At 40.1% G+C, this 16,568-nt stretch overlaps 1 protein-coding gene across 5 annotated transcripts in view; it reads left to right on the forward strand.

The window, feature by feature from the left end:
• Nucleotides 1-16,568, forward strand: part of SRPK2 (SRSF protein kinase 2) — a 247,192-nt gene that overhangs the window by 199,522 nt on the left and 31,102 nt on the right. For all 5 annotated transcript variants that reach the window (XM_041773343.1, XM_041773344.1, XM_041773342.1 and 2 more), the window contains 4 exons: nucleotides 4,054-4,162; nucleotides 5,214-5,301; nucleotides 5,495-5,582; nucleotides 8,620-8,726. In XM_041773343.1, coding sequence (XP_041629277.1) covers nucleotides 4,054-4,162; nucleotides 5,214-5,301; nucleotides 5,495-5,582; nucleotides 8,620-8,726 — 392 coding nt within the window. The remainder of the gene's footprint in view (nucleotides 1-4,053; nucleotides 4,163-5,213; nucleotides 5,302-5,494; nucleotides 5,583-8,619; nucleotides 8,727-16,568) is intronic.

Consider the following 16,568-nt stretch of genomic DNA (forward strand, 5'->3'; position numbering starts at 1 on the left):
AGTGATTGTGGAGAGAAACCTCCCCGTCAGAGGACTGAGAAACTAGTGTTCACACCAAAAAAATGAGTACTTAATAGCACCTTGATTAGAAAATAAAGACAGCTGAAAATACTTCCAGACTATTGTGTATGATAGAGTTCTGAACTTTTCATTCGGTCAAATTGACCTTATTTTTGGCTCAGCAAGGAAAAGGGAGACATCTTTATCTTTGGCCAACAATTCAGAACAGCTAGGAAGGATAGTTTTAGCATTGTCTTCTTTGGAGCCTTGATGGTTTGAGTAGAGCTTGAATGACAGTTTTCTTCAGTGTGCTGGAGGGATAGGGGTTGGACAAGAAATCAGCAAGTGAACTTAATTACTTAACAGTCCATTTTTATTCCCTTGGATTTGTCATCCGATCTAATATTTTTTTTTAATAATTAAAGGTAAATTTCTAAGTGACAAGTGCATGATTTTTATATTAAATAATACAAATACTAATGGGCAGCCCGGGTGGCTCAGCGGTTTAGTGCCACCTTTGGTCCAGGGCGTGATCCTGGAGACCCCGGATCGAGTCCCACATCGGGCTCCCTGCATGAAACCTGCTTCTCCCTCTGCCTGTGTCTCTGCCTCTTTGTGTGTATGTGTGTGTCTCTCTCATGAATAAATAAATAAATTCTTTAAAAATCAGTCAATCAATCTGAAGTACAAATGTGTCAACCAAACTCAAGTCATGTAGTTCACAAGTGCGTGAGCCTTTCTGGTACTCTCCCTGATGTCATGACCAGGATCTTAGGTGTAGCACTGCTGATAAATTCCTGCATTGGAGATAAGGAGATGTCCTTATCTAGTTTGTGACTGTTCTCAAGATTCCTTGTGTGCTAGACAGTATTGTAAGCCATGGAGTGTTCATTGCTAGTAGTCATTATGGTGCACACTGTTTGCTGATCTCAGGGAATTGGAGAATTTATTGGCAGAGTTACAGGAGTGGCCATTTCCTCTAACTCCATGGGTGTTGGGCAGGTTGGTGTGGTCTGCTGTGTGGAATCATGCTCTACCTTTCTGGCAGCATGAGTATTATTTACCCTTTTGTGGGAAGAGACTTGTTTTCTGTGGAGATCTGGGAGTTAGGGTAGGAGAATATATGGAGTATAGTTTTGAAATTATGTCATGTTTTCAAAATCAAAGCATAAGTGTTGGGCAGCCCCTGTGGCGCAGCGGTTTGGCGCCGCCTGCAGCCTGGGGCGTGATCCTGGAGACCCGGGATCAAGTCCCATGTCGGGCTCCCTGCATGGAGCCTGCTTCTCCCTCTGCCTGTGTCTCTGCCTCTCTCTCTCTGTGTCTATGAATAAATAAATAAAATCTTTAAAATAAAAAAAAAAGCATAAGTGTTTAGTACTTTCGTTTTACATTTGTATTCAACAATTGTCTCTCTTGTTTTAGTTGGTCTGCCTTTAGGTATATTCTTTTTTTTTTTTTTCTTAATCCTCTGCTAAGTACATTACTCTTAGTTCATCTGTGGGCTTCTGAGATAACTGAACTAAATTAACAATTTTTGTTCAACTTTCAAAGCCCTATTGAGAAAAGGAATGGCTATGCTAAATAGTGCTCTTCTGTTCTTGCTCACATGTACACACTTTGGTTGTTGGAGTATCCAAATCTGAAACATACCATAATGATAAAAATTTCTTCTCTTTATGCATAATTAAATTATTTTTAAATTTAGAGACTTTAATATTGGGAATAATATGCAATTAAGTAGTAAATAGCTTCTAATTAAGCTTTCAAGTGTTCCCTATATACTTCGACCGGGAAATAGTCCTGCAGTTGTTAAAAACGAAATCCATTTCTTTCTGGTGGACAAGGCATGGACTTTGGAGTCAAATTTGGTTTCCAGACCTGAACCTGCTTTGTGGGGTGGTTGTAAGAAATGGCATAGACATTGGTGTTTCCTAAATACTTTGTGTTGTGAAATGTGACTTTTTTTTTTAAAGGATCATTTCATGAACAAATATGTCTGGAATTTGCAGCATGCTCTCTTCTCTTTGAAATCCCCACTGTGTGTTAAGACATTGGGCTCTTAGAACGCCCGTGGTCAAAACATTTGCTTTGCTTTGTTGAATTTCTTATTTCCCAGACTCTCCCTTCTCCCCACTTCTACCATGGAACACCAGCAACATATTGTGGAGTTTACTTCATTCATGGAACATGGTTTTAAAAATAAAGTGCCTAGCACAATGCCCCTAATTTGTACTTGGAAAATTATAGTTTTTCTCTCCTTTTCAGTGTTAATTTTAAATGGTTCAAAATTCTATTGTAAATTCAATTCACTTCAATTTTAGTTTAACCTTTTAAGTAAGTAATAAGCCATTTTTTTCTTCTCATTTTATTGAGATGTATTTCATAATATAGCACTGTATGAGCTTCAGGTATATAGCATCATGACTTGACCTATGTGTTTATTGTGAAATGATCACTACAGTGAGTTTAGTCACCACCTATCTTATCTGCTATATTCTTAATTTATTATCTTTTAGTTCATATCTTTTACCCAGAATACTGTTAAAGACTTTGTGTGGTTTTTTTTTTTTTTTTTAAGATTTTATTTATTTATTCATGAGACACACACAGAGAGAGAGAGAGGCAGAGACACAAGCAGAGGGAGAAGCAGGCTCCATGCAGGAGCCCAATGTATGACTCAATCCCGGGACTCCAGGATCATACCCTAGGCCAATAGCAGATGCTAAACCACTGAGCCACCCAGGGATCCCCCTGTTAAGTACTTTGATATTAAAATCTGAGAAATCCAGGTGTAATGGCAGGAGAATAAGAATCTTTAAAACTCAGTATCTTGTCAAATTACTGCTTCACTAATTCAGTTAGGAAACAATCTAAATAAACCCAAAAAATATTCATAGTATTTCTTGAAGTTTACTCCTAGCCTTCTGAAAGAAACTTAGATACATTAAAAGATGTGGCTTGAAAAAAAAAAAAAAAAAAAAAAAAAAAGATGTGGCTTGAATACTTCCTGCACCTGCTCTGAGCCTCTGAACACTAGCTGGGAAGGACCTATCCATGGACCTGACTTGTAAGAATTGACTTGCAGACTTGAAAAATGAGAGATAATGTTGCAATAAAGAAGTGGATATTATAAGAATAAAAAGTCAGAAAGCATTATGTTTGTTTTAGTAAAAAATTAAGGTAGATAAAAGAATAAAAGTAATTTTATACCCAGAGATGTTTGTTGCAAACATCTTATCCCCCTAGATTTTTCCTCGTGTATTTCACAAAAATGGTATCACATTCTTCATGCTACTTTGCAGCCTGCTTATTTTACTTACAAATACAGAGTAAAGGTCTTTTTATGCCAGATATCTATGAAAGCACTCTTTTGCCTTTCCCAAGTATCTGCCTCCACAGGGTATGCTCTCTCACTCTCCATCCTATTTCTCAGCAGCGGTTTGAGGTTGGAGAAGTCAGGGGAGAGAGGATTGAGCTCTGTTGGAGGGTGAACTGTTGTACATTATATGATTCCTTGTTGGTTATACATTAACTATTGGTGTATGCAGATTTACTCAGAGTACACATTTTTTATTTTGCTGAGTTATTTTACTGACCCAAGAAGATTTGCATTGAATTTATTGCTTAGAAAAGAAGATGACATTGTGTGGAAAAGTCAAGAACTGGTGTGTGCATATTATGTACACAAATTACTGTTACAGAGTGCTTGGTGGCTTGTCTGAGTTAGAATGAACAGAAGGGCTTTTTAGGCAAAGGACATTTTTCTTTTGATGAAAGATACTTTCAAGAAAAATGTATTATTAAACATATTTTGATCTGATTTTAGTACTTAGAGCTTTCTTAAATGGACACAAGAACTGACTAAAGGGTGCACCTGGCGGGCTCAGTCAGTAGAGCATGTAATTCTTGATCCTGGGGTCTTGAGTTCAAGCTCCACGTTGAGTATAGAGATTAATTGAAAAATAAATACAATCTTAAAAAAAAAGAACTGACACAAAGGAAGAGATTTTATTACTACTTCTCTGAAATTAAAAAAAAATTTTTTTATAACAGGTGGCTACCATCCGGTGAAAATTGGAGACCTCTTCAATGGCCGCTACCATGTTATTAGGAAGCTAGGATGGGGACACTTCTCAACTGTCTGGCTGTGCTGGGATATGCAGTAAGTGTTCTTTGTCATTGGTGCATTTAGTTTCTGGGCTAGTTCAACCTTTATAGTACAGTATGGCTGAGGAGCACGCCTACTTCTGTTGTGGTATGTATACTACTTAGCATAAGCCTGCCCCACTCACCTAGACACCCACCCACCCCAGTCAGAAGTTCTCTTGTCTGTTATCTTAATATATTAACTTTCTTCTGCTTTTATGTCTGAAGCTTATTCATTGAAATTGCTTTGTATCACATATTCTTCTAATAATTCATCCATATCAGAGAAACATTCACATGTAAAATAATGATGTGTCGACCTGAAAAGTCAGTGGTTTCTAACTTTTTTTTTTTTTACGGCTCCATAGTATGAAACTGCAGTGCTACCCCTTACATACATATATGGCGTATATGTGTATGTACTAAAACAGAAGTGTTATAAAATAAGAATTACCTTTAATGTATGGATGAACTCTGATATTTTTCCAGTCTACCTTTTTTTTTTAATTAGGTAAAGACAACATGATGCAAAGAAGAGATTGTTTTGATCACTAACCTATTGCTTAATTGCTGCTACACAATTTGAAAAGTACTGTCTTTTTTTTTTTTTAAGATTTTATTCATTTATTCATGAGAGACAGACAGGCAGAGGGAGAAGGCTCCATGCAGGGAGCCCGATGTGGGACTCAATCCTGGGACTCCAGGATCACGCCCTGGGCTGAAAGCAGGTGCTAAACTGCTGAGCCACCCAGGGATCCCCGAAAAAGTACTGTTTTAAAGGAAAGATTTTTAGAAGTTTTTATTTATTGGGATGCCTGGGTGGCTCAGTGGTTGAGCATCTGCCTTTGGCTCAGGTCCTGATCCTGGGGTCCTGGGATCAAGTCTTACATCAGGCTCCCCGCAGGAATCCTGCTTCTCCCTCTGCCTATGTCCCTGCCCCTCTCTCTGTGTGTCTGTCATGAATAAATAAAATCTTTAAAAAAAAAGGAAGTTTCTATCTATTGAATAGATGTTATTATAATGATTACTTCTGATAATATTAAAAATACGCATTTTTTTTTTTTAAGGGGGAAAAGATTTGTTGCAATGAAAGTTGTAAAAAGTGCCCAGCATTATACAGAGACAGCCTTGGATGAAATAAAACTGCTCAAATGTGTAAGTACCCCCAAAATGTGAATAATGCAAGAAAAATTAATGACAAAATTTTAAAGAGGAATTTTTTAGTTTGAATGATAAATCTTTTATCTTTAAAAACATCCGTTTTACTAAAATGTTTTTGGTTGATTATAATGGAAATGACTTTCAGTCTTAAATATTTCTGTCCTTGAATTCATTTTTTTTCCTGTAGGTTCGAGAAAGTGATCCCACTGACCCAAATAAAGACATGGTAGTACAGTTAATTGATGACTTCAAGATTTCAGGCATGAATGGAATACGTATCCTTACTGTTAATTCTTTTATTTCCTAGTGGCTTTTTACTTTTAAAATATGGAAATATTTCAAGCTTGTTTAGACTCCTGTTTGCTGTGCTGTATCAATGTCTATATAAAGCCTTTACTGTCATCATAGAATGCTGTAACATGGTATGCTGAAAATTCCCCAATTCCTGCCAGTCCATTTCGGTGTCTTGGGTAATCTCTCTGGGGTCGTACAGCATCTTAAACATTCTTCATGTCCAGGCACCGTGCTCTTTACAGACAATCCCTCTACCTTCAATATCAAGCTAGGGAAGAACCATACATATGTGTAAGTAGAGAGCAGAGAAAGATTAGTCACAGTCATCATTACAGATGAAAAGGAGCAAAGGATCGGTTGTGTCAAGAGTCAGGGTCTTCTTGCCAATCTTTTGCTCCTTCCATCATAACATGTTTGGAACAGATCCATCATTTTGGTATTTGACCTCCTCCAGCTTCAGAAGCCCGAGGCAAAGCCTTCTTCCAGCTTACAGCCCAGATTGGTACCCTGTTTCTGTATCTCCTAAGCTTTAATCCCTGAGCAGGCACTTACTTCATACCCTGTATGTTTGAAGGAGGTTCTGTATTTCCTTCAGAGATTGGATTAGAGGGTACTAGTAAGTACCAGTGCCTGCTGATGTCACTTTGTCTTTTCCTCAAGATTATTTCTGGTTGTTGCTCAGTGCATTTTCCCCTCTTTTTTTTTTTTTTTTTTTAAAGATTGATTTTTGAGGGAGAGATTGAAGAGGAGGAGGGGCAGAGAGAAAAGGAGAGAAAGAATCTCAAGCAGACTCCCCACTGAGCATGGAGCCCGATGCAGGGCTCAATCTCATGACCCTGAGATCACATACTGAGCCAAAATCAAGAGTCAGACGCTCATCCAAGTCACTCAGGTTCTGGTGTTCTCTCCACCACCCTATAGACAGAAAGAGCTGGTCCTTTGCCCTGTCTCCAGGTGAGCCTGTTTGTTTATGGGCAGGCAGGGCAGCTCCTCTTCTTAGTTTTGTAAGGCAGTTTGCTGGGATAGCTGAGAGAGTTTCTTTGGAGAAACTACCTAATTTATAGGTAAATGGAGTGTTTTGGGTATATATACATTGCAGTGGCTGTTGTTACTATTTTATAAAGCGCTAGGGAAACCATTATAGTCCAGGTTGTCAGTGCTTTGAGAAGATTTAGGTCATAATTTAGAAATCTTGGCCTTTGGCTCTGCGTCTTTTACCAACTGTAGTCATTTTGCCGTTTTTTATAATGATTTGGGAAATAGTAAGAAACTTCTGGCTTATCTGTGCATAAATCTATAATGTTCTCCTACAGTGTAGAAATGCTTTTTAAATTTTTCACTAAAAATATTTATTTTTTTATTTTTTTTTTTCACTAAAAATATTTAAAGCAACTGTGATAATTTGATTGGTAGAGCTAGATATTGTAGTACAAAATATTAAATCAATTAACCTGCTTTTAATAGCCTGTCTTTAGGCTTCCAGGGATGAACAATATATTCTCAAAAGGTTTCAGAAACATTTTAAATCTTTCTGTATGAATAACATGAATATATTTGTATGATGGACTTTAGTGGGTCTAGTTCTGGAGAGTCCCTGGTTGACTAGAACATCCAGATTCCTGAGATTTCATTATTAAATGCTACGTTCTATATTGTGATCTTACATCATTGAGAGCTGCCTGTAGTATTAAACTTGATCTGGTTCTGCAAAGAAAGATACTCTTGGGGGGTACCTGGGTGGCTCAGTCAGTTAAGCATCTGCCTTCAGCTCAGGTCATAATCTCGGGATCCTGGGATCAAGCCCTGCATGGGGTGGGAGGGGGGTCCCTGCTCAGCAGGAAGTCTGCTTCTTCCTCTCCCTCTGCCCTTCTCTTGCTCATGTACGTGCGCACGCTCTCTCTCTCTCTGTCTCTCTCTCTCTCTCAAATAAGTAAATCTTAAAAAAAAAAAAAGATACTATTGAAGGAAAAGGTTAAATATCTTCACTGTGTTTTGTTAATTTCTAGTTTATAAAATGTTTTATGTGTTAGGAATATGGGCAGGCAGGCAGGACACTTTTAAGACAGGGTTTTTTGTTGCCCCCTCTCCCCCATCAGTCTTTTTTTTTTTTTTTTTTTAAGATTTTATTTATTTGTGAGAGAGGGAGGGAGGGAGGGAGGGGCGCAGAGACACAAGCAGGCTCCATGCAGGGAGCCTGACATGGGACTTGATCCTGGGTCTCCAGGATTAGGCCCTGGGCCGAAGGTGGCGCTAAACTGCTGAGCCACCCGGGCTGCCCTCCCCCCATCAGTTTTTATGAGGTTTTAGCCTTGCTTACTTTCATTACTGCTGATTATCAGGGAGGGGGATGTTGAAATGAGCAAGAGTGCAGGGAGGTGCAAGGTTGCATCATGGCCCAGCAACTTTTGGACTGTGTGACACTGGAGATCTCTTTGGCTCCTGGGTTCACTGTGGTTGCTTCTGTGTAGGGGTAAGCACATTATTTGACAAGCCTACACGGAGTACCATGTAGGATATAAGTCCTTGGTAAATGTTAGATCTACCTATTTTGGTGAGAAACAGCTTGTGACCACTTTGGTATTATTGATGGTAGTGATGTTGCATTTTTATTGTATTGTATTGTATTGTATTGTATTGTATTGTATTGTATTGTATTGTATTTATTTATTTACTTATTTATTTATTTATTTTGATGTTGCATTTTTAAATGTTTTTTGTTGTTTCTTAGAGAGTGCACGCATGTAGGTGTGCATGATTGGGGATGGGGCACCATGGAGTATCCCAAGCAGCAGTCTCCATGGTGAGCGTGGAGCCCAACATGGGGCTCCTTCTTACTACCCTGAGATCATGACCTGACCCAATACTAAGAGTTGGACACTTACCTGACTGCGCCACCCACGTGCCCCATGATACAGCATTTTATAAAGATAAAATTGCCAAGTGCTACAATGATACCACTTTCAGTAATTGCCTCACTCCAAGAAATGTGTCCATACGTGATCCTTAATCATATCCCAGATGTCTGCATGGTCTTCGAAGTGCTTGGCCATCATCTCCTCAAGTGGATCATCAAGTCCAATTACCAAGGCCTCCCCGTACGTTGTGTGAAGAGTATCATTCGACAGGTGAGGAAGCCAGGGCAACCCTGCCCTCCAGTGCCTAACTGGCTAGCCTTTCAGTGCAAATTTCTGTTCTTAAATACACACACGTGCATGCTGTCACAGGTCTAAATATAATCTCTTTTATAAATTTATGCATGTACATTACAGTATACAACATTTGAACTTGTTACATCAGTTTTATAATTATCTAATCACATGTCATTCTGTCTTGTGGAGAGGGCAGTAGATAAATGTCAGGCATGCATTTCTTTTGGTGTATTGATCTTTTGTTAAGGTAAGTGATACGACATACTGAGCAATTGTTTTATCTAATATCATTACTATGAAATGTCCCATTTAGTTCCTTATAAAATAGAGAAGAAATAGATAATTTTGTGTTTGTTTACTATTTCTATGTATCTTTGGATGGAGGCTAAATGAAAGATAATGTAAGGAATGTTTAAGTTATATCGGGAGTATCATGTTAGATTTGTGCAATTGCCTTGACAAAAGAAAACCTTTAGCTGGGGTCTGATATTCTAGCAAATATTTATAGGATGAAAGTATACGCATATGGAAGATCTCCTAATTAGAAATATCTACCAGATTCAGTTTTCTGCATGGAATATATCAATCTTATTCCTCATTGCCCTTATAGCCTACCTAGGAAAGTTACAGATACAATTTATTACTTGTTCTGCTGTCATGGACAATTGCCTTGGATAATTCTGCAGAGTAAGTAATATATCAGGGAGTTGCTTGGTTTGCTTGAGGAAAGGCTTATGTGATTTGGTGCCCATCCCTTGCCCTCAAGGCCCAGAGCTGGAGCTATACTTGTTCAGGGTCTCCAGACCTGAAACACAGGCCTGGGTCCAGATTTCTTACATAGGAAACAAATGATGGAATGAGTCACGGTTAAAGTGTGAATTCAAGAGATGGGTGCCTACAGAAGAACCTTCCTAACAACTGTAATATAGATAGTATTTGCTTATGTGCATATGAATAGGTTTTCATTTAATAAAGATTTCGAAGCTTAAATTGGTTTGTGAAAGCATCCTATCCTAGATTTTGCTTTTGAAGTTGTTCATCACGCATCGTTCATCATTTATCTTTGTCTCTTTACACTGCAAATTGGCAGCTTGTCTTCTAACATTATAGATGTTACACAAGAAGAGAGATTGGAAAGAGGAGGGCTCTTTGCCTTGGCTTAGACAATGAAGTACTGTTCCTGGACGCAGTTGGTACCTATACATGCCTGTTGTGAACTTGTGGCCAGCTTTGGCTTAATACTAATATCTGTTCTCTTTTAGATTTTAGATAGTAGCATTTTAATTTATTAATTATTTTAACATGGTTAATATATCAAATAAAAAAAAATTTTCCTTTAATGTGGGGGGGAGGGTGGTGGCAATTAACCTTTAACTGGAAATTTTTGATCCCTGAATGACACTTCCATATTTATGACTATTAGTGGTAACTGAACTCTAAAAAATCATCTTGTTAAAACTGAAAAAATTGGGAAGCCTGGGTGGCTCAGTGGTTGACCGTCAGCTTTTGGCTCAGGACGTGATCCTGGCATCCTGGGATTGAGTCCTACATTGAGCTCTTTGTGTGGAGCCTGCTTCTCCCTCTGTCTTTCTCTCGGTCTGTCATGAATAAATAAAATCTTAAAAAAAAAAAACTGAAAAAATTTCTTAATTATCTCTGGTTAATCCTGAAAATATTAAGATTTACATATTCTACAATAAGCAAATAATTTGAGAAGCTCCAGCTCGCATGTATTTCACATAGATCTGTCATCCCTGGAACCCTGTACTTGGAAAGATGTCCATGGTTCCATAGGGGACTGGCCATGTCTCAGGCTGGCTCATGAAAGAAGGTGACTCTCAGTTGAGCCATTGATATTTATTTTGTGTTCCAGAAGGGGAACTTTATTGCCTTTCTCAGCAAGTAAAAGTGTCTGCAAATCTAAAGATGAAATTCATGGGATTTAATGGAATTTTCGTGGGTCCTTGCTGAATGAACAAATGATTTTAATGAGTGCGTCATTCCCCGTGTAATTCACACACACACCGTGCTTTGGAGACTGAGAACTCTTAGAGTGTTTTATTGGTCTAGAAAGATTTCGAGGTGAAATTTCATCTGTACTTAGTCATCATAGGCAATGTTAGAAGTTTTGATTTTAGTGTGACCCCACCTTTTATTTTATTATTAAAATATCATGGGTTCTGGATTTTTCCCCTAAACTTTCTTTCCTGTAAGTTTTGTTTTTTGTTTTTTTGTTTTTTGTTTATTTATCCTTGAGAGAGACAGAGACACAGGCAGAGGGAGCCTGATGGGGGACTTGATCCTGGACCTGGGATCATGCCCTAAGTGGAAGGCAGACAGACGCTCAACCACTGAGCCATCCAGGCGTGCCTCCTGTGACTTTGAAAGTAGTAAATTGCTGTCTATCCCGGTTCATAATCCTTATAACCTGAATTTTCCTTCATTCCCTTTGACTCAGCCTATGGATTCAGTATTTCTGAGTATAGACCTTACAGTTGCAGTGCTTCCTGAAACAGGCAAGATGGAGCAGCTTTCTAATACTCTTCCCACTCTGTGGCCTCCCTTGCCTTTGAAATCAGGTGTGGCTGACTTCTGGTTTCACTCACCTGCCATGTTTCACTAGTCACCTAGCCATCGATCCTTGCCATGGTGTGTGTTTTACTCCTGATCTTTGTGTTTCCGGTACCACCTTCCTTAGTTCAGACCCTTATCACCCCCAGCCAGTACCTTTTCATAGGCTCTCTACTCTCCCAGAGGCCTGCCCATCCTGCTCTATTTCCCTATGCCAATTTTTTCTCCTTTCCATTCCTAAACAAAACGTTGCTTCAGTAATTCATATTCCTCATTTAGAAACCTTTAGTGGCTTTCCAGTGCCTATTATCTAAAGCTTAACATTTACTTTCAAGAAATGACATGTGGGATGATAAAGAGCTTGGGGTTTGGTGTCAGATGTACGCTTCTCTGGCCAGGAACTTAGGCTAAGTTCCTTAACTTCCTTAAGCCACAATTTCCTCATGAATAAAATGAGACTAATAAAGAAAGGTACCTTCCTTGCTAGATTATTTTTTAAATATAAAGGGATGCTACTATTGATTATTACAAATTTTTATTCAGTGCTTAGTATGTGCCAGGCATAGTTATAAGTACTTTACAAATTTTAATCCATTGACTCTTTACAATAACCCTATGAAATAAGTATTTTCACCCTTCTGATTTTATGGAAGAGGAAGGGAGGTATGGAGAGGTTAAGTAACTTGCCCCAGTGATGAAGTAACTTAAAAAGTAGTAAGCTGTAGAACAGGCATTTATACGCAGATAGTCTGGCTCTGGAACTTTGGCTTTTAGCATTTTGCCAAGCAGCATAAAATAACTTTAGAACTGTACTTGGCCTAATGTCCAGTAAAAATTAAATCCCCGTTCTTCTTGTGAACCTGTTTAAGGTTTTTCTGCCATCTGCTGTCAGCCTGTATTTCCCTTCACAAATCCTGATTCAGCTTTTATTTCCTGGCAGGTAAATTGTTTACCATGAATTGATTAATCTTTTAAATAGATAATATATGTAAATGTTCTAAAATGTATGTCCTTCAGGTACCCAGTTTCTCTCCTAGAGTCAACCAAGTTACCAGTCTCTTATGAATGTTCAAAGATGCCCAAGCATCTATAAATACATGCAGATTTGTCAGAGTTTTTATTCATAAATTTTTACTACTTTCATTTTGTAGGAATTTTAGAGAAAGTACTCACCTGGCTGTTTATTAGCTGCACATCTTTGGTCATTTCTTTTGTCTTAGGCTGCTGAAAACACCAACTTGTCTTTTCTACCCATATTTTTAAGGACTTTACCAAAATCCTGCTTCCATGACAGAGGCTTCCTTCCTACTCTACTCCAGTTAAGAGTGCTCCTTCTTCCCTTCTCCGTATGCCTGCGCCCTCCATTTGGGCCTTTCCTGATGATCATAGTGTCTTGCCCTATGAGCCACGGTTTCACAGCTCTGGCACTGTTGACATTTTGTACTGGAAAATTCCTGTTGTGGGGACCTGTCTCGTGCATTGCAAGGTGTTCATCAGCATTCCTAGCCTCAACCAACTAGATGCCTGTATCAGCCACCCCCACGCCGTGTCTGACACTTATAAAGGTCTCTAAAAGTTGTCAGATGTCCCTGAGGATGTAGAATTCCCTCTTGTGGAAAACCACTGGACTGGGAAAGTATACCCAGTATGCACCTTTGCCAGTAGGCTTAACTTCAAATTATAACTTTGGCACTTACTGTTTTGTGACCCTGATCAAATGATGCAGCTTCTGTGAGTCTGTTTCCTCATTTGTGAAATTGGAATAATATTAGATGATTTGTGGAGATTAACAGGAGGGGCTGTTGATAGAGCATCCAGCGTGATGACCAGCGTGAAGTAGCCGGTGTGTCTCTCCACCTGTGTTGTGAGCTCTTGGAGTTATGAATTCTACGGGAGTTCTGTGTCTCTTTGTAACTTCCTTCATGCCATAGGTGGTGAAGGAATGTTTTTCGTAGGTTGTCTTTCCTTAAATGAAAGAAAGGGTCTACATTCCTCTTTTTGTTCTACAAAATGGCTCGCTTTCTGTGATTGGATGTGCTGGTAGACAAACATTACCACTTGTTTATATTTTAAAAGCAATGACATGATTTAATCATCTGCCTTTTCAGGGCTTCCCATACACTGTTCTCAGTCCTTTGGTCAGTTCTTAGCTGTCCTCTTGTAGCCATGGTGACTTGCTGGTGGCCTCTGGGATGCTGTGTGCAGCCCCTGCCTCTCCCAGGCTGCCTTCTTAGCTCAGGTGTGTGGAATCTTGTGTTAGTCTCTTCACCCTCTGGCTTTCATGTCTTCCTTCTTATTAAATCAGCTTTATGTTGATCTGTTTCATGTTTTTATTTCTAAATCCAGAAGAAACAGGATGCTAGTGTTGGCTGTGTTTATTTGTAGCGCTTAAAAGGTATGCTGCAGGTGCTGGCTTCTTCAGACAGTGTTGCTGTTCCTTAAACGTGTGACTTTGACTTGCTCATATATTGAAAGGGTCACTGACATTTTACTTTTTAAAATCTTATGGTGTGGGATCCCTGGGTGGCGCAGCGGTTTGGCGCCTGCCTTTGGCCCAGGGCGCGATCCTGGAGACCCGGGATCGAATCCCACATCGGGCTCCCGGTGCATGGAGCCTGCTTCTCCTTCTGCCTGTGTCTCTGCCTCTCTCTCTCTCTCTCTCTCTCTGTGACTATCATAAATAAATAAAAATTAAAAATAAATAAATAAATAAATAAAATAAAATAAAATAAAATAAAATAAAATAAAATAAAATAAAATCTTATGGTGTAATTCACTGCTCTTTATAGGAACCCTGTAAGGAAATGGCTTCTTCGTAAGGGCAAGGCCCTGGTTTGGTGACTTTGCTAAAATACTGGGAAAACTAACAGTTATAGCTTGTAGCTCTGGATTTTTAAATTATTATTAATCTTTTCTGTAACTATGAATGTCAATGGCAGTTACAATGCTCTTTAGACTCCCACGTTTTTAAGCGCTGATTTGAATTCAGGTGGTATAATTTCGGAACCCGTGCTCTCAAGTGCAAGGCCCTATGTCTACATAGAAAGATCTGGGAGCATTTTAGTTACAGCATGTGTTTATCAAAGTGTACATTCGTGGGTCTGTTTGTGGTAAATGGTTTTCTTTTCCTTCATAGTAGAGCTGGCAATTAGGTTGTTTAAAAGAATAGCCATTAGATGTTATTTACTAAGTGATTTATAATTGGTAACATGCACTGTACTATGTAAGCTAAGGGGACTTGTAAAATGCAGTGTTTTTCCGGGCTGCTTGGGTGGCTCAGTTGATTGAGCATCTGCCTTCGGCCTAGGTCATGATCTCGGGGGTTTTGGGAACAAGCCCCATGTTAGACTCCCTGCTCGGTGAGGAGTTTGCTTCTCCCTCACACTCCTGCTCTCTCTCAAATAAATAAAAAAATAAAATAAAATACAAATAGAAGTGCTTTTCCATACCCCGCTTCTGTGAGGCAGCGGGTTCTGGGGGCATATGAAGGCCTGGCCTGTTAGCACTGAATGCTCTTGTCTACACTTAGTATCAACTTTTATTTATTTTACATTTGAAAAATGTATTTTATTTTGCTGCTCCTAGTTACCAGTGAATTCATTACCACTGAGCCAGGAATCAGTTATAGAACAGGAGATTAATTTTAAGTTGGTAAACATTTGTATATTCATTGTGGTAGTACATATGGTTTTTTTTTTTAATATTTTATGTATTTATTCATGAGAGAGAGAGAGAGAGAGAGGCAGAGACACAGAGGGAGAAGCAGGCTCCATGCGGGGAGCCCATGTGGGACTTGATCCCGGGTCTCTAGAGTCACACCCTGGGCTAAAGGCAGGTGCTAAACCCCTGAGCCACCGGGCTGCCCAGTACATGTTTCTGTCCTGACTTGGAATCCTCCTCAGAATGTTGGGTCCTCAACTGGGAGATGTGAAGTCGCTCCCCTTCACAGGCAGGAAGCCTCTTAGCCAGCTCATTGCTCTGTGGCGCCATCTATGTGCAGGGCATGGAGGCTTTCTCTTTCTCCTGACCACATTCGCAAGAACAGCTCCAGGGTCTTCTCATGAATTCTCAGTAGTCCAGTGAGGACATGGAGCAGAAGGCTCTTTCAGGCCCAAGCAGACAAGGACAGTGTCCACTGAGTCTTCTGTGTGCACGTGCATCCAGTTCTTGCCTCCTTCCGTTGAGCTGGGATTCCCACACTTCTCCATTCAGTTTAATGCCACAATTGTCAGAAGCAGGTTGTCACCTCGTGTCTATTTACTGAAGAAGAGAAATCCATGGGAGCCTTAGGTTTCTCAGTAGGAAAGTTTTCGGCTTGTGGGGTTTTTGTCCACACCCTGAGGAATGAGTATCTTGGCGAATGGCTCCTGTGTGGGCTGGCCCTCCCATGCCAGTTGGGCTTCCCTTGGTGCTGCAGGAGCAAGGCCTTGCTCACAGAAATAGAGGCAGGCCGTTTCCTCACTCGTGATGTCCTGTGTTCAGGTGTGGGAAGAAGAAAGTCCCCATGTGGTGACCAGAGTTCCCACATTATTTCTCAACTCACTCCTCCTCCAGGATCACGGGACCTATTGTAGCAAGCCGCGGTGGAGGGGAGTAGGATTATGTTGTTGATGCCAGTAATAGATGCTCTCCGCTATCTTCATAGGTGGACAGAAGGAAAACCTGAGGGATCCCTGGGTGGCGCAGTGGTTTGGCGCCTGCCTTTGGCCCAGGACGCGATCCTGGAGACCCGGGATCGAATCCCACATCAGGCTCCCGGTGCATGGAGCCTGCTTCTCCCTCTGCCTGTGTCTCTGCCTCCCTCTCTCTCTCTGTGACTATCATAAATAAATAAAAAATTAAAAAAAAAAAAAAAAAAGAAGGAAAACCTGAGAGACTGTCTTGAACCAAGTCTCTTAATTTACACATGAATTTGAGGCCAGGGAAGGGAACTAGCTAGTTAGTGTCTGAACCAGAACTGGGGGCTCCTAGGCTCTGCCTTTGCTGATAAACTGCTGCTAGCCTGCAGGTCTGACTTCACGAGGAGAAAACTGGCCCCTTCTTTTGAGGGTGTGATCTGGCTCTGAATGAGCTGCAGCCCCATCCTTGGCCCATCTGTGCTTGGATTCATCTCAGCTCTCATGGCAACTGTAGATTCAAGCAGTTGGCAGTCGGGGGATCTCTCTGCAGCCTCTGCTGCCTCCTGCTGATGAGGCCAAGTATGTGTTTTTAGGCAAGAAAGACAAATATACTGGGCCTGGCAAGTAA

The sequence above is a fragment of the Vulpes lagopus genome, chromosome 11 (assembly GCF_018345385.1).
Source record: "Vulpes lagopus strain Blue_001 chromosome 11, ASM1834538v1, whole genome shotgun sequence".
Classification (NCBI taxonomy): domain Eukaryota; kingdom Metazoa; phylum Chordata; class Mammalia; order Carnivora; family Canidae; genus Vulpes; species Vulpes lagopus.